The 27337-nt window shown below is 36.5% G+C and overlaps 1 protein-coding gene and 1 pseudogene across 1 annotated transcript; one reads left to right on the top strand and one right to left on the bottom strand.

Moving 5' to 3' along the window:
- The first annotated feature begins 420 nt into the window (after window positions 1–420).
- On the top strand, window positions 421–26693 carry LOC123906118 (short-chain dehydrogenase TIC 32, chloroplastic-like). Its single transcript, XM_045955976.1, has 6 exons — window positions 421–534; window positions 2171–2402; window positions 2532–2611; window positions 25330–25483; window positions 25637–25715; window positions 26581–26693. Exons 1-6 carry the CDS (start codon window positions 429–431, stop codon window positions 26605–26607), a joined length of 678 nt encoding a protein of 225 aa, XP_045811932.1. The 5' UTR covers window positions 421–428; the 3' UTR covers window positions 26608–26693.
- Window positions 2525–14806, bottom strand: LOC123906946 (annotated as a pseudogene).
- Window positions 26694–27337: the final 644 nt, after the last annotated feature.

The raw sequence follows: 27337 nt of genomic DNA, 5'->3' as shown, positions 1-27337 counted from the left end.
ATAAGATCCTGTTTGACCACTGTATGTACGCCAATGTACAATTTTGATCACTAATATCTTTAATTGTATATTAGTAAAAATTATAAAAACTTGATATTTTGAAAATACTCATCAAAACAAATCAAACAAGATAATATTTATATGCTAATATTTATATCTATATATTATTAAAAAAATATTATTAAAAAAATATGGTCAAAACAAGATAAATAAATAATGTCATTTAATCAAAGTAACTCTTATATTTTTGGGGATGGGGTAATATTTTTTTCAAAAGTTTAAAATGTAAGTCACATACTTGGATTTCATTTAAATTCTTAACATGTAAATAATAGTATTAGTTTTTTCCTTAAAAAAAAAACGTAAAAAATAAAATAGAAAAGAAAGATATAAAAATGAAGTATTATTGGCAGATGAGGAAAGAGAAAATGTGGCTGTTTAGCAGAAAGGGACCTTCTGGGTTCTCAGCTTCTTCTACAGCTGAGGATGTTACTCAAGAAATTGATGCCACTGGTCTCACTGCCATTGTTACAGGTTAGTAATAGGTCTCAACCAAAATCAAAATGGGTTCCTGTTTTCCTATTTTTTGTCCATTCTTATTTTATTTTTCATCATTGGTTTGTTGTTCTTGTAATGACTACTGAGAAATTGCTTTTCATGTTAAAAATGTCAAATTTATATATATGGGAATACTTATTTCAAAACAGAATAGGGAGAAAAAAAAGATATTCAACATTAGTCCTTCATTTTTCCAATTCTAGATAGACAAACAATTTAAAAATAAGGCAAATGCTAAAGAGTGCTCCCGAGGTACTCTTTAAGCCTTTAAATAGTAAGTTTTTTATAGAATTTTTATGGAAATGCGTAAAGTCAACGCATTGAAAATTGGAGTGTTTAATTTTTTGAATAAAATGTTTCTTTTAATGGAATGCTTAAAGAGTGCCCCGGGGCACTCGTTAGCAAGACCGTAAATATAATTGGATATTTTCCTCCTTTTATTGGCTACTATAATTTTATGTGATAATTCAAAATTAGAGCATCTCTAGAGGTGTTTTTAAGCAAATTCACTGAGATAAGAACTATGCATCTCCAACATATTAAATTGAAGGAGTGTCTAGTGTCAATGTAAGGTGTTTGTCAACAGATAGCACATTCAATTATACCAAACTCTCAAATTATTATCGGTGTCAGTGTCGTGTCTGCAAGTGCTTGTGCTTAATAGGATAAAAATGAGTTCTTTCTTAGTTTCTCAAATTATTATCAGTGTTGATGTGTCACTATCGTGTCTACTGTCCATGTCTTTGGTAGTGCTTCATAGGATAAGAATGTTTTCTTCCATAGCTCCGCTGTTGGAGCAAAGTCGATTTGGGTACTACAAAATCTAAGAAAAGTTCTTCTATAGGAACTAGATTCTTATCATAAAATAATTACATTAATGCAGAACCAACCACCGACAGAAAATAATTATTGTAAAATATTCAAAACTCTATGCGTCTAGAAGATCACACAACGTCTATTTATAATGAAGTTGCAATAATTACATTAAATGTCTAGGATGTTGTAATGACTAGGAATACTAACTAATAGCCTAGGATGCTGTAAAGTTAAGGAATAGTAAAAGCACACTGACTTTTAACAATTATATTGCACTAACCGAGAGTTCTTTAATCTGATGAAGCATAGTTGAGTTGTTCACTATTGGTGATGCTCTTAGTGTCCGCTGGGAATCACTGCAAGAAGGCGAGTAACGTGCGTGACTACTCAAAAGCTTGAATTTGAAGCTTTACAAAATTCATGGCGACATCACATTGGTATATGAGAAACCTAGAGGGAACACATATCCAAACCGGCACTCTTTCCTTCTACATGCCAAACAATTGCTGAAATTTATGACTTCTGATTACAATTTTTCTTATGCTTCATACATGATTGCTTTGTTTTGAATTTTCTTATTGGTGTTGGCACTATGCTATTATAGTACGTGTTATGTAGAGGAAAATTTAAACTATGGTGTTCTTATGATATGTTGCAAATGTGCTTTATATGACTATAATTTCTTTTGGTAATAGTGGCTATGTTCTGTGTAGATTACAGATACATGTTGGTGGAATTCACATTGGTGCTCGTTTTGATTCCAGTTATTTTAATTATGTGGTCCATGTTACTGTAGGGGCTACTAGTGGTATTGGTATTGAGACTGCCCGTGTACTTGCATTACGCGGTGTCCATGTAGTTATGGGGGTCAGGAATATAGAAGCTGGTAAGGAGATCAAGGAAACCATATTAAGAAATAATTCAACTGCAAAAATCGACATGATGGAGCTGGACCTAAGCTCAATGGAATCTGTGAGAAAATTCACGTCACAGTTTAACTCTCGTAGTCTTCCTTTGAATATACTTATGTAAGTTACAATGGATACTTTACTTATGAATTTTATTTATGAATGTGTTACACCAGAAGAATGTTAGATATTAAAATTTCAACATATGATGTTGTATATACTGAAAAGATCATCTTTCACTGTTCTAAGAAATAATGCAGGAATAATGGCAACACCATTCAAGCTTTCCAAAGACAATATAGAATTACAATTTGCGACAAACCATATAGGTAAAATTTGCATCTTAAATATTTGTCAATGCATACTCATGCACAAATAATATTTGACAAAAAAAAAAGCACAAAATACAGGTGCCAAATAACCAAAACGAAACAAATGACAATAATAATTAAATAAATTGAATTTAATAAATTCCCCTACATCATAGATTCAGCAATCGTCACGTCATCCACCAACTTGTCAAATTGATCAGGATCAGAAAACCAACTCGTCATCAACAAACTCATCAAATTCCCCTTCTCTGCATGCACATTTTTTGGTATAACATCGAATTCCAATTTTGGTACATGAGCTATCTTATGCCAATCTTTCCCTGTTTCTTTCTTGCATCGCTTCACCAGCTTAGGACAATCATAAATACGTAATTCATGCAAGTTTTTGAGTTCTTTAAAGCTAGCTGGTAATGCGGTTAATTCCCGACACCAACTGATTTCTAATGTTTGAAGAGAAGTCATGGTCCCCAACCAGTCTGGCAAGGTTACAAGAGAATGAAAACTTGACAAATACAAACTTTGCAGCGAGGGAATACCTTCTAAGCCATTTGGTAAAGTTCCATCTTTTCCGCCGAAGATTGTCAATTGACGAAGGGAAGTTAGCTTGTTCATACCTTTCGGCAAGGATTTTAAGCTCCTGCAAAATGCAATTCCTAGGCTCTCAAGACAAGTCAGGTTTTTCATACCTTCCGACAAGGATTTTAAGCTAAAGCAAAACGAAAATGTCAAAACTTGAAGAGAACTCAAACCTTGCAGTACACACTCGGGGACAGACTCAAGCTTATCACAAATGAAAATGCGTAGTTCTTGTAGGGAACTGAGACCGTTGAGTTCATTAGGTAGTACCTTGAGTTCATCAAATTTTACAATGAGAAGTTTTTTGAGATTATGCATACTAGCTGCAATTCCCCTCAGGAAAAATGCACCACCATCAATGGAATCTCTTTCAGTATTCCCATAAGCATAAAAAGTCTCAACAGATGGAAGGGATATTGGAAATGCAAGCTTTGGGGTCTCCTTTATGCTCAAGTTGGACAGTTGTGATAGCATCTCTACTCCTTCAGCTTTCAACACCCTCTCTAACTTTGGTAAATCATGTAACTTCATTTTCTTTAATGATGGAAAAGCCTTCTTGGTGGAACCTCCATACAAGTCATCATCAATGTACTTCACGTCTCTCATTCCAGACACATAAAGAGTTGTTAAACATGGTAATTTACCAAGTGGAGGAAGTCGGTCACAGTTTCTGCAGTCGTAAAGTATAATCTCAACCAGACCTTCCAAAATAGAAGTATTTCTCATCCAATTTGGAATATTTATTCCCTTATAACCCTCCATCCCAAAATATTTGAGACCTTTGTGAGGTTCAAGGGCTTCATGGATTTGCTCAGCGCCAGTACCACTACCTTTTGAATTAACATCACCACCCCATGACAAGTATAACTGACTTAATTCCTTCTTGCCAATTAAATTAGCTTCTCTAGCATCTGTTTCATTCGACACATTCTCAAGGCCTTTGATGTGTAGCTTGCCTCCTAGTTGTAAGTTATGTAGCTCAGCTAAACCGAACCTACCCTTCGAACCAACAATGAAAGTGCTTAATGTTCTCAAATGAGTTAACCCCCCAATATTAGTAGGCATTGATCTTAATGAGGAACACCGTGTAATCACGAGATGTCTGAGATCTTGTAGTTGTGTCAATTGCTTGGGAAGACTAATAAGCCAGGAACAATGATCAAGTTTTAGTGTTTGTAATTTTCTTAGGCTACAAATAGACTCAGGCAGGGTTTCAATGGTGCTATCATAAAGTTCCAAGTACCTCAAATGGATAAAATTCTTCAAGACTGAGAGTTGAGAACAGTTTGTACTTAATACTCGGAGAGGAGTGATTGATGGAAACACACTTAAACTTGATTTAGGCAGACTAAATTGAAGAAAAGTCCGCAAGGATTCCACAGTTTTGAACGGAATCAAGTTGTATTTGAATTTTTCATCAACATTGAAACAACTAATATGATGAACTCTTTTTGACAAAGTAGTCAAGCTAGCAGTTTCTAAAGCTAAGCATTGCTGTCCCATAATTTCGCTAGCAATATCATGGAATATATCATGCATTTTGAATGTAACTTTACCTTTTCCATTTAGTTTCAACTTCTTGAAAAAATGATCTTTGGCATAGTTCATTCCACACATCATTGCCTACATGCTCCACCTCTAAATTTCCTCTGGACGAAATAAATTCATTGGCCATCCAAAGATGAATTAGATCTTCCTTCACCATTTTAAAATCTTTAGGAAATACAGCACAAAAAGTGAAACATGGCTTCAACGATAATTTTAGATTGTAGTAGCTCAGTGTTAAAGCAGACTTGGTAGTATCATCATATAACTTCCAAATCTCACTTTTCTCTATAGAATCCCATTGGTGTTCATCAGTTTTAAAGCGCAGAAGGCTTCCTAGTGCTTTGACGGCAAGAGGCGAACCATTACATTTCCTCACAATATTCTTTCCAATCTTTACATGTGATGACAAATCGTCACACTCTCTAATCCATGCCTATTTTAGCAACATTAGATACATTTTAGTAGGTTTTTAGCAATAAATATAAGAGAAATCTAACCATAAGCTTGATTACTTGTTTTGCAAGAAAACAGGAAAAAGTGCAGGAAATGGAGGATTTTCACTACGCTGGGGGCGTAGCCCATCACGCGCCGCGTGAGGGAGCTCACAGGGAGCCAAGATTTTTACTCTGATCACGCGCGGCGTGATACCTGACCACGCGCGGCGTGATGCTCTGATCAAAAGAAGATTGCTCTCTGACTTGATCACGCGCCGCGTGATACCGTTATCACGCGCGGCGTAGTTGATGGATCTGCAACCACGCGCGGCGTGGTAGATCTGGCGCGCGGCGTGGTTGCATCCTGTATATATAGTTTCTGCATAATTCTGTTTTGTTGTTGGAAAACTTCTGCAACTTTGGACTACATTCTGGTTTTGGAACTTGAAGATCGTGATTCAACACTCCAGCGGAGAGCTCCAAGCACATCGAGGGCATGGATTCACAAGCCATGGCGATGAAGCGAGGAAGCGAACGAGGAACGATGAGGAGCTAAACTCCTTTGGAGGTAGGATCTAGGATAGTTTAGGATGTAGTTCAGCTGAATGTAACCTGCAATTGTTGTAAGATTGTACTCTCTCTATAGTGTTCATCAAATGCAATCTGATTTTAATGCTTTATAATCCTTCATTAGTGTTATAATGATTTCGAGTTAAGTCACGTGCGAGAGTATTGATTTAATGTCTGAACTGAATTGCATTGAGCACTCGAGTGTCTCCGGTCGAGAGATTGAGGCATAGAGTGTAACGAACGATTGACGCGCGTTAATATCATTCGTTGTAGGTAGCTTCCGCCCAAGAGATCGGGGGAGTATCGACAACGAATAGAGTGGATTTTGACAAGAGATTGCGATTCACTAATTTGTCGATCTAGTTGTGAACACTTGAGTAGTTCTTATGACATTGTAGGTTGCATGCGGTTAGCTATAGACTAGATGATTCCGGTGATTCTACCTCGTTTTTCCATTATTCTCTAAGCATTCGTTTTCTACCAATTGATCACTCAATCAACCCCCATACATGTTCTGTTTTTGCATAATGTCTATGAACACGATTCGACTAGTTTAATCACACAATCCCTGTGGATCGATATTTTTTATTACTACGTGGTAATTCGTTCACTTGCGAAATAATCCATCAACAAGCTCTGCACGCTCTTCCCCATTGGGTCCAAAAGCTTGTTGTCTAAACAATGACCAAAGGTCATCATCTGATAAACCTACCAAATGATGAGCAAGATGATTTCCCACGATGTTTGCAACAGTCTCAAGTCGAGTAGTGACTAAAATTGATGCACCTTTTGTTCCATTTTGCAACGGATACTTGAATCTGCTCCAATTCTCTGGGTCTTCACTCCAAACATCATCAAGGACAAGCAAATACCTTTTGGTCACGTGCGAGAGTATTGATTTAATTTCTGAACTGAATTGCATTGAGCACTCGAGTGTTTCCGGTCGAGAGATTGAGACATAGATTGTAGCGAACGATCGACGCGCTTTCATATCATTCGTTGTAGGTAGCTTCCGCCCGAGAGATCGGGGGAGTATCGACAACGAATAGAGTGGATTTTGACAAGAGATTGCGATTCACTAATTTGTTGATCTAGTTGTGAACACTTGAGTAAATTCCTATGATATAGTAGATTGCATGTGGTTTAGCTATAGACTAGGTGATTCCGATGATTCTACCTTGCTTTTCCATTATATCAAAGCACGTTTTCTAACAATTCATTACTCAACATACCCCCAATTTATGTGTATTTCTTGCATAACGTTTATGAACACTATTAGACTAGTTTAATCACACAATCCCTGTGGATCGATATTTTTATTACTACGTGGTAATTCGTTCACTTGCGAAAATTAGCCATCAAGTTTTTGGCGCCGTTGCCGGGGATTGTGATTGATTCGACAAGGCAGTAGTGTTTATATTTTCTGTGTTTTCTTTGATTTTTCTGTTTTTACATTTTTCTGTCGAGAGCGTTCTACTTGTTTGTTTCCTTGTGCATGCGGAGAACAGGGTCAAATTGAGCTGGATTTCGATCCTGAAATTGAGAAAGCATCACGAGCAAATCGTAAAGCGGAAGGAAGACATGTTTGAATCATACAATGAAGAGGCACTCTTAACTAGTTGCAAGTTCAATAATGTCTTTCTACAAATCATTACCAAACAACTAGAAGCTCAATGTATGGTGCAAGCAACCTTTCAAAATAATCCTCATTTCAACACCTACAATCTTGGAGTGAAGAATCACATGAATTGTTCTTATGGAGCTAATCCAAATCAAGCAGATCCTCAAGATCAACATTTTGAAGATTACCTTGAATCTTTTGAAGATACTCTTATCTTAGCCATGAAGATGACTCAAGGCAATTTTGAGGTGATGAAGGCAAACCAAGAAGTGTCAAGCAAACGTCATGAAGCCTCCATCAAAAATCTCGAAAACCAAATGGGTCAATTAGCAAGGCAAGTCTCTTCTCTACAAACTCAAAGTAGTTTTTGTGGAGACACCACGGATCCTCGTAACGAAAGTTGTAATTCCATTAATTTGAGGAATATAGAAGTTTCATCACCGGAAGTAGTGGAGAATCCTAAGAAGGATGAGAGTAAAAATGGTGTAGTTGAAAAGATGAGGGATGGTGTAGTTGAAGATAGAAAAGAAAATAAGAAAGAAGAAAAAAATAAGGAAGAAAAAGCTTACGAGGGTGAAGTTGAAAAGAGAGTGGAGAATGAGTCTAGTACCAAGAAAGGCAAGAAACCTATTGTGAAGGACCCCAAGTTTCAAGTTCCTTCACCATATGCTAAAATGCCTTATCCTAGGTTGAAGAAGGTCAAGAACCAAGACCTTGAATTTTGTGGAGTGGTATCCGAATGTTTCAAAGTGGAAGTGCTAGAGGAAGTGGTAAAAGATGGGAAAGAAGAAGAGTGGGATCATGAGATTGAAATTTTTCTTCAAAACTTGGATAACCCCCTAGAAGAGGAGAAAGAGCCAAAGGCGATAAAAAAGCCACCGGAATTGAAAGAACTTCCTCCTAAATGGAAGTATGTGTTTTTGGGTGGCGACTCTAGGAAACCCATGATCATAAGTGATTTGCTCACTCCACTAGAGGAGAATGACTTGTTAAAAGAAGCGGAGAAAGTGAATGACGACCTAGGATGGGACTTGGATGGTGTGGTTCCTATCTATTGTTTGCACAAGGTGGCCAAAGAAGAAGAGCCCAATCCGGTTGTCAATCCTCAAAAGTCTTCCACTTCAACATTGAAAGCTTCGGTGAAGAAAGGTTCTAAGAAACCTCCATCACGGTCTAGTAAGAAGGAAAGAACCAATTTGAAGGCCAAATGGGAAGATCTCAAGAGTGATTCGGGAAGTGTGAAATCATTACCTATTGATATTAATATTGCTCCTTTGAATGAAGAGAACAAGAGGAGCCGGGTTGAATCAAAGTTGAAGTATCCTCCCTAACTTGTGATGATGAAGCGTCAAGCTAATGACGAGAAAGAAGCGCTTCATGGGAGGCAACCCATGAGTTTACGGTCCTTTCTTCCCTTTCACTCTTATGCTACTTTATGAATAATTGTTTGATGTTCTCTTTGAATTTGCTGGATGAAGATACTTTTAACTCTGAATTTGAATCTTTTTATGTTCAATTGTGGAATTTCGTTTACCTTTAGAGTTTGTTTCGATATCTTGGCATGTTCTTTCTATTACTTGAGTATCAATTGTTTGATTCTATCCGTGTGTGATTTGTTAAACTTTCAGTGCAATTGCTTGTTGCACTCATGTGATCAAGAGGCAAAGGAAAGAAACGCACACTTTTTAACCGGTTCTTTGATTCGACCCAACCGAGAGGTATTGAGCCAAACACTCCTTTTTCTTCTATGTGTGATATCCACTCATGTATTGTCTCTCGATTTTGCTTGTCGTCTCTTTATTTGATTGGTAATTTTGTCGCACACACGAGGCATGTTGTTTTGGTACCTTTGAGCCTTTCTATCCACCCTTACATATATATCATTTTCTTAACCAATTTGAGCTGAAAAAGAAAATGTTATTTTGCAAAACCTTAAGAAATTTTTGAAAAAAAAAAGGAATGACTTTCTTGGAGGTTAGGCACCTAATTAGTGGTTGATGCGCATTGCTCACCACTAAGTTTGGGGTTGCTCTTTGGAATTAGCAACAAATAAAGTTTGGGGTGAGGGTACTAGAGAACTTACAAAAAGTTTTGGTTAAAAAAATTGAAAATTGTTCAAAGATTCAAGGCTTTAGAGAAAGATATGTTGAAAAGAAATGAAAAAAATGAAAAAAGAGATGAATGTGAAAAAAAAAAAGAAAAGAAGTACTAAAAGAAGTGATAGCCTTGAATTCAAAAGAATTGCAAAACTTTGTTTGATGAATTGAAAAAGTTCTCTAGTCCACTATAGTTCAAAAGAAAAGGGTTTTGATTTATTTCTTTGACTTTAGGGGGATCTAACTCCAAGTTTTTCTACTACTTATCCTAAAAAGTCACCATCCACCCTAGCCAAGCCACGTTATAACCCTAAAAGACCTCTAAAGTGTGTGCGCAAAGTGAACCGAATGAATTTCTAGACTACTTGCAAAATTATTGTTGACTTGCTTGATGTGTTGATTTGAGTGATTTACCATGATTGAAGAGTGTATGTGAGGATTGTGATGAAATCATAGAGCATTGGTTGAAAAGTGTGAGTTACTTGAAAATGCCTTGCGGGAACTATTGTGCAATTGAGTGTTGCTTGCGAGTGGACCATTGATCATCAGGTAAGTCTCACGCATGTATGATTCGAGTAATCTAAGGAAAATGCCAAGGTCTTGACACAAAAGCTTGAGGTAAAGGTTGTTTCCTTGAGGACAAGGAAAGGTTTAAGTTTGGGGTTGTGATGACGGATCGTCACACTCTCATAATCCATGCTTATTTGAGGGACATTAGACTCATTTTAGAGGGTTTTTAGCAATAAATATAAGAGAAATCTAATCATAAGCTTGATTACTTGTTTTGCAAGAAAACAGGAAAAATTGCAGGAAAGTGCTGATTTTCACTACGCTGGGGGCGTAGCCCATCACGCGCCGCGTGATGGAGATCACAGGGAGCCAAGTTTTTCACTCTGATCACGCGCGGCGTGATACCTGACCACGCGCGGCGTGAAGCCTTGTTCAAGAAGTGGATTGCTCTCTGACTTGATCACGCGCCGCGTGATACCGTTATCACGCGCGGCGTAGTTGATGGATCTGCAACCACGCGCGGCGTGATAGATCTGGCGCGCGGCGTGGTTGCGTTCATTATATATGGTTTCTGCATAATTCTGTTAGAGGGTTGGAAAAATTCTGCAATATTCATCTATTCTCTGATTTTGGAAGCATCAAGATCCAGATCAAGGACTCCATAGGATAGCTCCGAGCACCTCAATAGCATGGATGCTCAAGCCATGAAGTTGAAGCTAGGACGCGATCGAAGCAACATGAGGAGCTAAGCTTCTTGTGGAGGTAGGATCTAGGATAGCTTAGGATGTAGATGAATCTCATGTAATCTGCTTAATTGTAAGAATTTACTCTGTAACAGTGTTTACTTAATGCAATTCGTCTCTTAATGCTTTATAATCCTTCATTAGTGTTGTAATGATTTCGAGTTAAGTCACGTGCGAGAGTATTGATTTAATTTCTGAACTGAATTGCATTGAGCACTCGAGTGTTTCCGGTCGAGAGATTGAGACATAGAGTGTAGCGAACGATCGACGCGCTTTCATATCATGAAATCTGGCACGCAGTGAACACAATGCTGCACAAGATGCTATAGCACACGTTGCAGCAAGACAGTCGCAGAACACAGTAAATAAATAAATAAATTGCAGAATAATAAATAAGACAGGAAATTGTTAACCCAGTTCAGTGCAACGTCACCTACTCTGGGGGATACCAATCCAGGAATGAATCCACTATAATAGCTCTAGTTCAAAGCCCTCGACCAACACCCGGTACTTGACTTATCACCTAGACACTACCAATGCAATCCTATCTAAGAACCTCTTAGATAATGAGACCCCGTCCCAAATTCCCTCTAACAACACATACCATGTTGCTGTCAATAATAATAATCAGGATGGAGACACTCTCCTAAAAACTAGACCACACTCTTGCTTAAAAGCTTATGAGTGAATCACACACACTAACTCCGTGCTTAAAAGCTTAGGAGTCGTTTACAATTAACAACCAAAACTCAGTCCTAAACTTGCATCAAAAACGACACAAGAAAGGCTCACAAAAAGGACACACTAAACCTTAAAAAACTCACGCTTTAGTAATACACGGTTTAGAAAAATACATGAAAAAAATAGCTTGAGGCTTCACATATTTATAGTCTTCAATGTCTTGATGTCCAAGTTAGGTTTGCAGACAAAAACCCTTGCAACAGCTGCGGCCAAACCTAGATTAAAATTGAAAATATGTTTTGTGTTGTACCAAACAAAAAAAACGAACAAAAATATAATATAATTATATTTTTGTTTTTAATAACTTTCCTTAGGCCGACTTGGACAATTCTTGTGCAGTAAGTCTCGTCTTGCATATACACACGTGCTGGAATTAATATTTGAAGCAAATCTTGAACGAGATTGACAGAAAAAATTCTGCACTTAAAACAGAGCATCAGGATGCTGTACGAGGATGCTGCAGCATCTTTGTCCAGCATCTGGCAAGGTTGGATTTTACAAAATGTAGCCAAACACAAAACCCAACAATCTCCCCCTTTGGCAAATTTTGGCTAAAACAACTTTGGCCCAGTGCATGGAGAGATACTGTCTAGACTTTCCTTCGAGTCAACATAAACACACAACTAGGAAAGAAAGTAGAACAATGCTAGGCTATTTAAACTTTCCTTCAAGTCAACATGAGCACACAACTAGGAAAGAAAGTAAAATTTCATCAGATGAAAAGGTAGGCTAGCATGTAAGCATCAGAGGCATGCAACAGCGGAACATAACACATCTTAGCCTCAAAGTACAGACAGAGAGAAATAAACTCTCACATAGTGGATTCAAGATCGGAGAAATAAACTCCTTAAAATTTAAGCAACGCCACAGAGAATAGGAAAAATAAATTCCTATATAAGCATGCATATTAAAAGTAGTAGAAAAATAAATTCTACCTACTCCCCCTCAATTTATGCATAAACATTCACTCCCCCTCAGAATATGCATATCACATACAACATGCTATACTAGATGCTATAGCATCACATCATGCACACAAACACTTTTACTCCCCCTTTTTAGCCATAAATTCTGACAAATAAAGTCAGTATCATAGAATAGGATCAAAGCAAAGATCCAAAGAGTACCAAGTCACAGAAGTCAGAAGATAGGGGATCACATAGTACATATTACAACCCAAGAGGCCTAAGCCTTCAAAAATAAAATCCAGATAAAGACAAAAACAAAACAGCCAAAAGAAAATAGGCAGCTCATATGGAGGGGCTTTCATCAGAGGCCATCTCCTCTTCTACAGTGTCACCACCTGCAAGATCATCATCATGAGAAGCATCATGAGAGGGACCGACTCCATCCTCATTAGCCTGTGGCTGAGCAAACTCTAGGGCATGGATTACACCATCTACCAGCTCCTTCTTCTCACCAAGCATTTTACTAACCTCCTTGAGATTAGCAATCATCTGTTGATTGGTCATTCCTACAGCTGGTGTCTTTGCAGATGCTGCAGCAATGTCTGCAACATGTTTGCCTTCCAATAATCTAAAATCCATGGTCAGAGCTGAAGGTCTAGAGACAGGCACATCAGAGTTAGTGCAGATGTCAGGATGTTGAGACAAAACAATACTACAGATCAGAGTGGGAAATGCTATAGGCATTTTTACAGCAGTAGAAGAGCCATGGAGAATTGTAGCATGAAAAATATGAGTGCCATAATCATAGCATGTGCCAGTACCTACAGCATATATAAATTTTGCCAGACCTGTAGCTACACTGTTGGAATGTGTAGTGGGGACCCAGTTAGAGGCTGCAATTTTGTTGAGAAGTGCATATTTGGCAGTCAATTTTGCAGCAGGCAACTTTCCAGTCCTAGGCCAAGTCTTCATACCACCACCTGTGAGAATGCTGCAGATCTTTTTCATAGATACTTCTAACTCAGGTGAGGGATCAGTACTCCTTCCCAGACTTTGATTGATGATGGCTGGAGAGAAGTCCACACACCTTCCTCTAACAAAAACTTTCAAGTACTCAGAGCTCAGAGGATTACCACAATCAGCTGTAACATTGACCAAGAATTCTCTGGTCAATTTCTCATAACAGTTTCCAAGACCAGTCACAGTCTTCAGCAGCCCAGCCTTATTGATCAAGTCCATAATCTCTTGACAATCAAGAAAGTCTTCATGCAAGTTTCTTTCCAAAGCTAATCTTCTGTTAACTACAATTTTCCACCTTTCTGCATTTTCTACACGATGGAAGGATATATTATCAATAGGAACAGGAGGAATATCTTCCACAGTCTTCTTTTTCTTAGCAGCCTTCTGTGAGGATGCTGCAATAGGTGCTGCAGCATCATCCTCAAAGTCTGAATCACTTGAGGAGACAACCTTTCTCTTCAGGCTTTTCTTCTTGGACTCAGAGGGTCCAATAACCTTACTCCACTGCTTCTTAGGACCAACAGCAGTAGCCTTTTTTTGTGGAGTCTTGGCAGGGGTACCAGAGACATCTTTTTCTTTGCTAGCACTACTTCTTAACCTCCTAGACATAGAGGGAGGAGGTTGTCTTACACCACTAGAATTGAAGTTGTCAACATCAATTACAACTTGATGACTATTACCAGGATTATCATTAGCAGCAGCATTAGACAAATGATCAGCATCAGGAGTATTATCAATCACATTATCAGACACAGGATGGATAATAGGAGTATTAGGATCAGTAGAATTAGGGACAGTCTTGTTAGGAGTGTTGTCAGGACCAACATTCCTCTCAGGAGAATCAGCCACCAAAGAGCTATTAAAATCAACAGGCACTGTAGATGCTGTAGCATGATGTGCAGCATCCTGCTCAGTGGAAAATTTCTTAATTAATTCCAACACAGAGTCAAATTTGGCTTTAGAATAAGCCCCAATATCATCATCAGCACTAACAGAGGTCTCTAAATCCTTTTTCCCCAAATTCTCAGCAGACCTAGGGTTTGATAAACCTAAGGGAACAGACTTTAAATCAAACGGAGAGGTTGTTTTCTCATTTACAGTTGCTCCAGCACTAGCATCAACATTTGGTTCTTCTAAGTTCTTAATGTATAGTTCATGCATTGTATGAACAGATTTGGAAACAGATTTAGATTTCGATTTCTTACCCTTTTGATTCGAAACCTTCGTTGTAGCAGGGGATGAAGTTGATTTGCGTGCTCGACTCCCCTTCTTACTTGACGAGACCTTCTTCGTTGTCGATTCTTCTGGAAACACGGTTTGTAAGGGATAAGCAACGGTGATTTGTTGCGAGAGTGGGTCGATTGGAGGTGTTAGTGGTGGTTCGTCGTTGTTCTTGGTCGGCGAAGTGATTGGAGAGTTTGACATGATGATTTTGATAATAGGAGGAAGGTTTTCAATAATGGCGGTTGAGAGGAGAAGTTGAGTGGTTGTTGAAGAGAGAGAATGAAGATAGATAGTGTGATGGAGGAGATGATGAGGTTGTAGCGCGTGAAAGGGGAAGTTAAGGAAATTTTTGATTACTTCCCTTAATTTGCGTGCACCAATGAATGAAGTGAGGAGAACCACTTCAACTGCACGCCTTTTGTGCTGTAACTGCTACAAATCTTCAAATAGGCAAATACCAAGTTTGCCTCGCAATTTTTCAAATTGAACTGCATCTAGAGCTTTAGTGAATATATCAGCCAATTGTTCTTCAGTTGAAATATGCTCAAGCGTTACAATACCTTCTTCAACTAGATCTCTAATAAAATGGTGCCTAATATCAATATGCTTCGTCCTGCTATGTTGGATAGGATTCTTTGAAATATTGATGGCACTAAGATTGTCACAGTACAATGCCATAGCATCTTGTACCACATTGTACTCCAGCAACATTTGTTTCATCCATAATAGCTGGGAGCAGCTGCTACCAGCAGCTATGTACTCTGCTTCAGCTGTAGATAAGGATACACAATTCTGTTTCTTGCTGAACCAAGAGATAAGGTTGTTGCCCAAAAAGAAACAGGCTCCTGAGGTGCTTTTTCTATCATCTGCACAACCTGCCCAATCAGCATCACAGTATCCTACTAGCATAGAGTTCTCACCATGAGTATATAAGATCCCATAATCACATGTACCATTCACATACTTCAAAATTCTTTTCACTTGAGCAAGATGACTCATCTTTGGCTCAGCTTGGTACCTAGCACATACTCCTACAGCAAAAGTAATATCAGGCCTGCTGGCTGTAAGGTATAATAAGCTTCCTATCATGCTTCTATAAAGACTTTGATCTACATCAACTCCCTTTTCATCTTTGGTAAGCTTTAAATGGGTTGCTGCAGGTGTTCTTTTATGAGCAGCACTTTCCATACCAAACTTTTTCACTATATTTCTTGCATACTTGCTTTGGGAGATAAAAATAGTATCTTCCATCTGCTTTACTTGGAGCCCAAGAAAGTAGGTTAGTTCACCTACAAGACTCATCTCAAACTCAGACTGCATTTGCTGCACGAAATGCTGTACCATCTCACTAGACATTCCTCCAAAGACAATGTCATCAACATAGATTTGTGCTATTAGAAATTTGCCTTGATCTTCTTTCACAAATAGAGTCTTGTCATTTCCTCCTTTCCTGTAGCCTTGACTAGTAAGGAACTCAGTCAATCTTTCATACCATGCTCGAGGTGCTTGTTTTAATCCATAAAGAGCTTTCTTTAATTTGTAAACATGATTTGGAAAGCTTGGATCAACAAACCCCTTTGGTTGTTCCACATATACTTCTTCATTTAAGTACCCATTGAGGAAGGCACTTTTCACATCCATTTGGAATAACTTGAATTTTAGAATGCATGCCACTCCTAGAAGTAATCTAATGGACTCAAGACGAGCAACCGGAGCAAAAGTCTCATCAAAATCTATCCCTTCAATCTGTGAATATCCTTGTGCAACCAGCCTTGCCTTGTTTCTGGTCACAGTTCCACTTTCATCAGACTTGTTCTTGTAGACCCATTTGGTACCAATTACATTTGCATTTTCAGGTCTAGGAACCAAGTCCCAAACTTCATTCCTCTTGAACTGATTTAGCTCTTCTTGCATAGCATTTATCCAGAACTCATCAGTCAGAGCTTCCTTCACATTTTTTGGCTCAAATTTAGACACAAAACAAGCATTAGAAACTATGTCAAGTGTCCTTCTAGTAGCAATTCCTTGATTGGGATTACCAATAATTAGATCTGTAGGATGATTCTTTTGAGTACGTGTAGAAGGTCCTTTCTTTGGAGTAGCAGAGATTTGGTCAGGTGCAGTAACCTCTGTATCATTCTTTGATTCATTAGTAGTTTCACAATCTACATCACCTGTTATAGATGCTGTAGCATCTTCTGCATCATCTTCAGCCGTTTCACTTGAGGTGTCATCTATTACCACATTTATAGACTCCATCATGGTTTTGGTTCTATTATTATATACTCTGTAGGCTCTACTATTTGTTGAGTATCCCAAGAATATGCCCTCATCACTTTTAGGATCCATTTTGGTTCTTGGTTCTCTATCAGACAAGATGTAGCATTTACTACCAAACACATGGAAGTGCTTAACAGTAGGTTTCCTTTCCTTCCATAATTCGTATAGAGTAGTTGTTGTTCCAGATCTCAGGGTGACACGATTATGAATATAGCAGGCAGTATTCATAGCTTCTGCCCAAAAACCATGTGAAAGCTTCTTTGCATGTAACATTACCCTTGCAGACTCTTGTATAGTTCTATTTTTCCTTTCTACTACACCATTTTGTTGTGGTGTAATGGGAGATGAGAATTCATGTATGATGCCTTCAGAGGCACAGAAGTCAGAGAAACTGGAGTTCTCAAACTCCTTACCATGATCACTTCTGATCCTTAATACCACATTGTTTTTCTCCCTTTGAAGTTGAATACATAGGTCTTTGAACACATTAAAGGTTTCTGATTTCTTTCTAATAAAATTTATCCAGGTGTATCTAGAAAAGTCATCAACAACAACATATGCGTACCTTTTTCCTCCCAAGCTTTCAGTTTGCATAGGACCCATTAAGTCCATGTGTAGAAGTTCAAGAACTCTGGTAGTGGTAAGATGCTGCAGCTTTGGATGTGGCATCTTGGTTTGCTTTCCAATCTGACAATCTCCACATATGCTACCTTCTTCAATTTTGAGATTTGGCAGTCCTCTAATGGCTTCTTTGGATATTGCTTTCTTCATGCTTCTTAGATTGAGATGACCAAGCTTTTGGTGCCATAGTTTTACTTCATCTTCTTTAGTGGTTAAGCATGTTGACATATTTTCTCCTTCTTGGGGAACCCATAGATAGCAGTTGTCTTTTGATCTGACACCTTTCATCAAAATCTCACCTTCGTTATTTGTAACCAGACATTCAGATTTGGTGAAGTTTACTTTCATTCCTTGGTCGCATAGTTGACTAATACTTATCAAATTTGCAGTCAATCCTCTTACTAACAATACATTGTTTAGTTTAGGCAAGCTATTACTTCTGAGCTCCCCTATCCCAACAATTTCTCCTTTTGCACCATCACCAAAGGTAACAAAGCTAGTTGAGTAAGACTTTATTCCGACAAGAAATTTACTTATTCCGGTCATGTGTCTTGAACAGCCACTATCGAAGTACCAGTCTTCCCTTGATGAAGCTCTAAGTGATGTGTGAGCAATCAGAGCAGTAATCTCTTCTTCAGGTTGAGTTGTATCACTTTTCTCCTCATTTTCTTCTTTAGGTTTCCATTCTTGTTGAGTAGGAGCAGTTGTGGAAACAAGTTTGTGCTGAGGACGTCTGTTAGGGTACCCATATAGCTTGTAGCAGTAAGGCCTTATGTGCCCTTTTCTACCACAGTAATGACATCTCCAAGCATGATGCTTTCTTCTATTTCTTGACATGGGATGCTGCTGATGATGCTGCGGCTTCTGATAAGGCATCCTTTGCTTTTGAGTTTCTTTAGGCTCCGTGTACATGAGGTCAGGGCTGTAATTTTTGAATTTGTTGACATTCTCATAGCTAAGCCCAATATTTCTAGGCTTTCGAACATTTTTCTCTAAGATTTCCTCCAGTTGTCCATCAGCCTTATGAAGTTTGTCAAGATGCTCATCATCTTTATACAACATGTCAGAGAATTTCCTCAGCCGCCAAATGTCAGTATTTAATTTTTCAATGACCCCTTTAGCTTCTTCAAGATCAGAGGATAGATAATTTACCTTCTTTAGAAGTTCCTCCATCTTTGAGATATTCTCAAATTTTTCTGTTTTTAACTCATTGATGGTTACCTTTTGTTTTTCAATAACCCTGCAGATCTCAAGATCAGAGGACAGAAAATTTACCTTCTTTTGAAGTTCCTCTATTTTTGAGATATTCTCAGATTTTTCTGCTTTTAACTCATTGATGGTTATCTTTTGTTTCTCAATAACCCTGCAGATTTCTTCACTTTTAAGACAGAGTTCCTTGTAAGATGCAGCAAGCTCTTCATAGGTTACCTCTCCATCATCAGATTCTGTATCAGATGTAACAATACCTGTTAAGACTGAGATATGTTTAGCAGTTACAGATGCTGTATCATCTTCTGAGTCATCATCCTCAGACCAACTGACAGTTAGCCCTTTCTTTGTTCTCTTCTGATATGTTGGGCACTCCGGTCTGATGTGACCATATCCTTCACATTCGTGACATCGAATGTTTCTGTTTAAGTTTGATTTTTCATCACCTTTTGGTTTTCCTTGACCTTCATTGCTGCGTATAGTGCTTGGAGCATTGTTTTTGAAATTTGATCTAGGTCTCTTATCCATTCGTTTCAGAACTCTATTGAATTGTTTTCCCAATAACACCATGGCCTCAGAGATACTCTCATTAGATTCTTCTTCATCCTCCAGTTCTTCTTCATTATTTTTAGATGAGAAGGCAATGCTCTTATTTTTCTTTTCACTTCTTCCATTTGCAACACTTTCAAAAGTTTGGAGTGATCCAACCAGTTCATCCAGCTTCATCTCAGATATGTTTTTGGCTTCTTCTATAGCTGTGACTTTCATATCAAATTTCTTTGGAAGTGATCTAAGCATTTTTCTTACTAACTTTTCTTCGGGAATTTTCTCACCCAAAGCATCAAATTGATTATCATAGTCTAGAATAGTCATATGAAAATCTTGAATTGTTTCCTCCTCCTTCATACGTAAATTTTCAAACTGAGTAGTAAGAATCTGTAATTTAGACATTTTTACCTGAGGAGTACCTTCATGAACAGTTTCAAGAATCTTCCAAGCTTCCTTTGCTGAGACACATTGCTTGATTAGTTTGAAGATGTGCTTATCTACCCCATTGTACAATGCATATAATGCTTTTGAGTTTCCCAAAGCAAGCTCATCCTCTTCTTTAGACCAGTCCTCCTCAGCTTTTAGTTCAAGTGTTGGCTTTCCATCCTTGTCAATGACCACAGGGGGGTCCCATCCTTTCAGAACAGCCTTCCAAGTTTTGCTATCCATAGATTTTAGGAAAGCAATCATACGTGATTTCCAATAATCATAGTTGGAGACACCAACTAGAAGCGGTGGTCTGCTTACAAGCCCTCCTTCCTTTTCAATGTTGCCAGACATTTTCCCTGGAGCTCACCCTATAACCAGAAAGGGTGCCTGCTCTGATGCCAATTGAAATCTGGCACGCAGTGAACACAATGCTGCACAAGATGCTATAGCACACGTTGCAGCAAGACAGTCGCAGAACACAGTAAATAAATAAATAAATTGCAGAATAATAAATAAGACAGGAAATTGTTAACCCAGTTCAGTGCAACGTCACCTACTCTGGGGGATACCAATCCAGGAATGAATCCACTATAATAGCTCTAGTTCAAAGCCCTCGACCAACACCCGGTACTTGACTTATCACCTAGACACTACCAATGCAATCCTATCTAAGAACCTCTTAGATAATGAGACCCCGTCCCAAATTCCCTCTAACAACACATACCATGTTGCTGTCAATAATAATAATCAGGATGGAGACACTCTCCTAAAAACTAGACCACACTCTTGCTTAAAAGCTTATGAGTGAATCACACACACTAACTCCGTGCTTAAAAGCTTAGGAGTCGTTTACAATTAACAACCAAAACTCAGTCCTAAACTTGCATCAAAAACGACACAAGAAAGGCTCACAAAAAGGACACACTAAACCTTAAAAAACTCACGCTTTAGTAATACACGGTTTAGAAAAATACATGAAAAAAATAGCTTGAGGCTTCACATATTTATAGTCTTCAATGTCTTGATGTCCAAGTTAGGTTTGCAGACAAAAACCCTTGCAACAGCTGCGGCCAAACCTAGATTAAAATTGAAAATATGTTTTGTGTTGTACCAAACAAAAAAAACGAACAAAAATATAATATAATTATATTTTTGTTTTTAATAACTTTCCTTAGGCCGACTTGGACAATTCTTGTGCAGTAAGTCTCGTCTTGCATATACACACGTGCTGGAATTAATATTTGAAGCAAATCTTGAACGAGATTGACAGAAAAAATTCTGCACTTAAAACAGAGCATCAGGATGCTGTACGAGGATGCTGCAGCATCTTTGTCCAGCATCTGGCAAGGTTGGATTTTACAAAATGTAGCCAAACACAAAACCCAACATATCATTCGTTGTAGGTAGCTTCCGCCCGAGAGATCGGGGGAGTATCAACAACGAATAGAGTGGATTTTGACAAGAGATTGCGATTCACTAATTTGTTGATCTAGTTGTGAACACTTGAGTAAATTCCTATGATATAGTAGATTGCATGTGGTTTAGCTATAGACTAGGTGATTCCGATGATTCTACCTCGCTTTTCCATTATATCAAAGCACGTTTTCTAACAATTCATTACTCAACATACCCCCAATTTATGTGTATTTCTTGCATAACGTTTATGAACACTATTAGACTAGTTTAATCACACAATCCCTGTGGATCGATATTTTTATTACTACGTGGTAATTCGTTCACTTGCGAAAATTAGCCATCAATATAGAACTCAAAATTATACTAACTTATGGTTTATTTTGATAAGCTAGTTCAATTAGCTTATAAATTATTGATTTTCACTTTTATCCATATTATCATACTTCACAAAAAATTAAATGTTCATCAAACATATTTTTCTTATGTTATTTCATATTTATATGCTAATTCAATTGGTAATTAGCCACTATTTTCTTGCGAAACAAAGTCAAAGACGATTATTAAAAAATTAAACGATATAACTTAAAATAAGATTTTACTTATAATGAAAGACTTGAAATCATCAATAATAAACTATAAACAAATATTTGTAATAATACTTAAAATAATATGTGTACGAGATACTCACGATCATCAATAATAAACCTTAAACTAATATTTATATTAATATTTGTACAAATATGTATACAAAATGACTTGAAATTATTTATAAAATATATATTTATTTTTTTTGAAAAAAATTTGGGCTGGGCTGGTGTGGCTATAGTCACACCAAGCCTTGAAGAGGTCCGCCCCTGACGGTGAGGTTTGAGGTGATTACGATGACATTAGATTTTTGTTACGATGACTCACGGTGGGGAAATATTTCTGCAAAACAGGTTAGCATCCCAACGTTCAAGTTAGTAAGTGAATTAAGGAGGACTGAAGTGAAAAGTGATTGAATTTTGTACTTTGGCACCAAAGTCTTATCCTTTATAGACGGACGCGATTATAACCGTTTGTGACAGCTGACAACGGTTGGTAAAGAGCACGAGGAGCCGTTGAGATGAATCCAACGGTCCTAGTAGTAATGTAAGTTGTATACTAGAACAATGGTGTTCGATACTAATAGCTTACGCCAGAACAGAAGCCATCGAGGTGAAGTGAGATTGAACTGGATTTAAAGCACTTGGGAAGCATGTATTGAACTAGATTTAAAGCACTTGGGCAACATGTATTGGGCATTTGCAGAATGAATAAAAACCATTAGACTAAAATGAAGGGCTGAGATTAGAACATTCCACTAAACTTATTTTCAGACACTCTCTCACAAAAATTTCAACAACACCATTAATACACCACTGCCGTCGTTCATATTTCTAGCACTTATCATCGATTGACCATCGACGATGTTATTAAATAATTAACAAGTTCATTGTTCTACAAATTCTTCCTTCCTTGCAGGCCTTAATTTCTTTTTCATTGAGTTTTCTTCTTCCTTCACCGGTGTGGGGTGGTTTTAAATTATTTTCGGCCTAAAATCACTCCATCTGCATCTTTTTTTTCTCACTTATAATCTAAATAAGTTATTTTCACATATATTATCAAGTCTCGTTTATCTATTCGCAACACTTTAGTTTAGTACTATATGAGAGGTTGTTAATACAATGTATTGAAATTATAAAAATATTCTAAAATGCGTTTATTAGTAGTATTTTTTGGAAAAATTAACTAACACAACATATTTGAGGACCAAACTAACATAACAAATAAAAGATAAATTTGAGAATCAAAATGACTAACAAAAAACATGTTTAAGGATAAAAATAAGGGAAATGTTAAACATGTCTCCAGAGTAATGATTAAGAAAATCTTGAATGTAGTGCATTCAATATGTTAAAATTTTAAAAAAGAATCTTTTCTAATTAAATTTTTTGCTTTTATCTCCATTTTTGATTCATTAACCATTGTTCAGGGAACTATTTAGCATGACCCTAAAACTATTAAGAATGAAACTCTAGTTCTTTTGAACTTTAAAATGCGTAGAATTGCTTTAAGAGGAATTTTATCAAACACTTGGTGGTGTGCAAGTAAAATTCTTACTTAGGCAATTGATCAAACACTTGGTGTGTAGAATTTTTAACAAAAACTTACTAAGTGTTCAATCAATGTCACTTAATCAAGCAATTTCAACTATTCTACTAATCAATTCAAATGTTGAGATTTGGTTAAAATCAAGTAACAAAATCTTCAATTTGCTAATTGAATAGTTGAATCAATTTGAATACAATTTTGAAATTAAAATCTTTTGATCAAAACAAATTAAAAAACAATGTGATTCAATTTATCCAATTATCAAATTTCAAAGATTAATCTAATTCTAACCAAAATCACAAAGAACAAATTAAAGAGATTAGGAAAAGAGAAAGACAAACACAATTTTTATAGAGGTTCCACCTTTGTCCTCACTCGGTGTACTTGTGCTTAATAGGATAAAAATGAGTTCTTTCTTAGTTTCTCAAATTATTATCAGTGTTAATGTGTCACTGTCGTGTCTACTGTCTAGTGTCCATGTCTTTGTTAGTTCTTCATAGGATAAGAATGTTTTCTTCCATAGCTCAACTGTTGGAGCAAAGTCGATTTGGGTACAACAAAATCTAAGAAATGTTCTTCTATAGGAACTAGATTCTTATCATAAAATAATTACATTTATGCAGAACCAACCACCGACAAAAAATAATTATTGTAAAATATTCAAAACTCTATGCGTCTAGAAGATCACACAACTTTTATTTATAATGAAGTTGCAATAATTACATTAAATGTCTAGAATGTTGTAATAACTAGGAATACTAACTAATAGCCTAGGATGCTGTAAAGTTAAGGAATAGTAAAAACACACTGACTTTTAACAATTATATTGCACTAACCGAGAGTTCTTTAATTTGATGAAGCATAGTTGAGTCCATAAAAGAAGAGTTAAGAACCTCAATTGTGAGTTGTTTACTATTGGTGATGCTCTTAGAATCACTGCAAGAAGGCGAGTAACGTGCGTGACTACTCAAAAGCTTGAATTTGAAGCTTTACAAAATTCATGGCGACATCACATTGGTATATGAGAAACCTAGAGGGAACACATATCCAAACCGGCACTCTTTCCTTCTACATGCCAAACAATTGCTGAAATTTATGACTTCTGATTACAATTGTTCTTATGCTTCATACATGATTGCTTTGTTTTGAATTATCTTATTGGTGTTGGCACTATGCTATTATAGTACGTGTTATGTTATGTAGAGGAAAATTTAAACTATGGTGTTCTTATGATATGTTGCAAATGTGCTTTATATGACTATAATTTCTTTTGGTAATAGTGGCTATGTTCTGTATAGATTACAAATACATGTTGGTGGAATTCACATTGGTGCTCGTTTTGATTCCAGTTATTTTAATTATGTGGTCCATGTTACTGTAGGGGCTACTAGTGGCATTGGTATTGAGACTGCCCGTGTACTTGCATTACGTGGTGTCCATGTAGTTATGGGGGTCAGGAATATGGAAGCTGGTAAGGAGATCAAGGAAACCATATTAAGAAATAATTCAACTGCAAAAATCAACATGATGGAGCTGGACCTAAGCTCAATGGAATCTGTGAGAAAATTCACGTCACAGTTTAACTCTCGTAGTCTTCCTTTGAATATACTTATGTAAGTTACAATGGATACTTTACTTATGAATTTTATTTATGAATGTGTTACACCAGAAAAATGTTAGATATTAAAATTTCAACATATGATGTTGTATATACTGAAAAGATCATCTTTCACTGTTCTAAGAAATAATGCAGGAATAATGGCAACACCATTCAAGCTTTTCAAAGACAATATAGAATTACAATTTGCGACAAACCATATAGGTAAAATTTGCATCTTAAATATTTGTGAATGCATACTCATGCACAAATAATATTTGATAAATCTTAATAGTCTTTAGTGTGCTAAAACAATCAATACATTAAATTGTTAATTGTAGCAGAGTAAAGATACTTATATTACTACATCAGATACTTTGAAATTTATAAATTTGTATATTGGAAAATAATAACTGGTATTGTTTATAATCATTGTACCTTATTGTTTTTTTTTAGAAAGTATGATATATATAAAGATCTTTCCATGTAGGTCATTTTCTTTTGACAAACTTACTGCTGGAAACAATGAAACAAACTGCCATTAAACAGAAGAAAGAAGGAAGGATTGTAAATGTTGCATCAAGACGTCATAAATTATCATATTCTGAAGGGATTAGATTCGATAAGATTAATGATGAATCAGGATAACAATTTCTTAATGGCATAAATTTCAGTACAATCATTTATATTAATGATATTTGCAAATGTTCCCCCTCAGCTCTTTTAATTCTTATCGGTGATTGTATGATATATAAAATCAAGTATTTGACATTTTCAATAATGTTCACATTTTTCAGGTATAACAGTTTGTCTGCCTATGGACAGTCAAAGCTTGCCAATGTTTTGCATGCTAATGAACTTGCAAGATATCTAAAGGTGACTCACTTGTTTGAGGTTTTTATGTTAAGCAACTTAGGTATTAGGGTACGTTTCGCCTAGCTTAAATGCATAATTATTTTCAAATAAACACAATAATTCCTTTTTTTGAGTATAAATGCAATATAGGTATTAGGGTACGTTTCGCCTAGCTTTTTTTACAGTTTATGCAAACAACTTATGAAATATAAATTAGGTTTTATGATATTTTATAAGTTCACATTAGTGAAAATTGTAATTTTATAAGCTATTTTATTATAAACTACCTTGACAAACTTATCATAATATATAAAAGGCAGAATTACACTAAAGGTCCTTTATCTTATTTTTCTGTAACACTTTGGTCCTTTATCTTTTTTTTGTAACGTTTTGGTCCTTTATCTCTCAATACGTGAACACCAGGGACGGATTTAGTGTGGGGGCAGTGGGGTCAGCCGACCCCACTTGCCTATTATATTTTTAGTTAATACTAGTATTATTTATGCAATGTGACCCCATATATTTGGTATTATCATTTTTATATAGTCAATTTATTGCACTATAACAAATATAAAATTAATAAGACTAATTTATAATACTAATGAGTATCTTATGAGTATTGACTAATAAACCAAAATAAGTAATTTTGTATAAGAAAATGTTAAAATTATATAAATAACAATTTATATTTTTTTACGTTATAATTTTGACCCCACTTACTAAAATTCCTGGATCCGTCCCTGGTGAACACTTTGGTCCTTTTCGTCACTTCCGTTTAAGAAGATGTTGATGTGTCAGCACTGTTACTGAGTTGTCAATAAAACTTAAATAAACATGTATATACGTGGAAATTCCACCTTGTCACACTTTCTTACTCTATAAACAGATAAAATTGGGGGAAACCAATTTATGAACCCTAAAACGAAATTGGGAAATTGGGTGAAATTGCAATTATCAATGGCTTCAATCCGCACCAGTTCTTCGAATTCCAGAAGCTACAACAACTCTAGGTACAATACGAGTTTCATTAGGAATGATCTGGCCCCAGACTGCTTATGTCAAGTGAAAGCTGTGATTCGAATAGTAACCAAAGAAGGTCCAAACAAAGGCAAAAAATTTTGGGGCTGTAGAAACTTTGTGGTGAGTTTATGGTTTTCCAAATTTATGTTTATGGGTTTTTTAATTCTAGTTAATTTATGGGTTGTCAAACATTATGAGTTTATGGGTTGTGAATCATATGAATAACGTTAATTTGATTTTGCACAGAGTCGTGAAGTTGACTGTGGTTGTGGATTTTTTGATTGGTACTCAGAGCCAGAGCATGAAAATCAAACACGATGCGGAGAATGTTTACAGAAAGATCTGGAAAATGCGACGCTAAAAAAGACCATAATGAAGATGCACGATAATGAAAAATCGACAAAGAATAATATGAAGCTTCTTATTCTTATTTGTTTATTGTTAACTTTAATTTGTGTAATGTTTATGTGGCTTTTGGTATTGATGAAATTTTAGATTGCATAAACTTTTGTCAATTGTAAAGGTTTATGCCAACTTCAAATTGTGTAATGGTTAAGGTATCTCAATTTGTGTAATGTTGATGTTATGACAATTTGTTCAATTCGTAGTGAACATTACATTTT

This window comes from Trifolium pratense, linkage group LG2 (assembly GCF_020283565.1).
Source record: "Trifolium pratense cultivar HEN17-A07 linkage group LG2, ARS_RC_1.1, whole genome shotgun sequence".
Taxonomy (NCBI): Eukaryota; Viridiplantae; Streptophyta; class Magnoliopsida; order Fabales; family Fabaceae; genus Trifolium; species Trifolium pratense.
The sequence above is the reverse complement of the archived record's forward strand: the minus strand, read 5'-3'. Positions and strand labels throughout refer to the sequence as shown.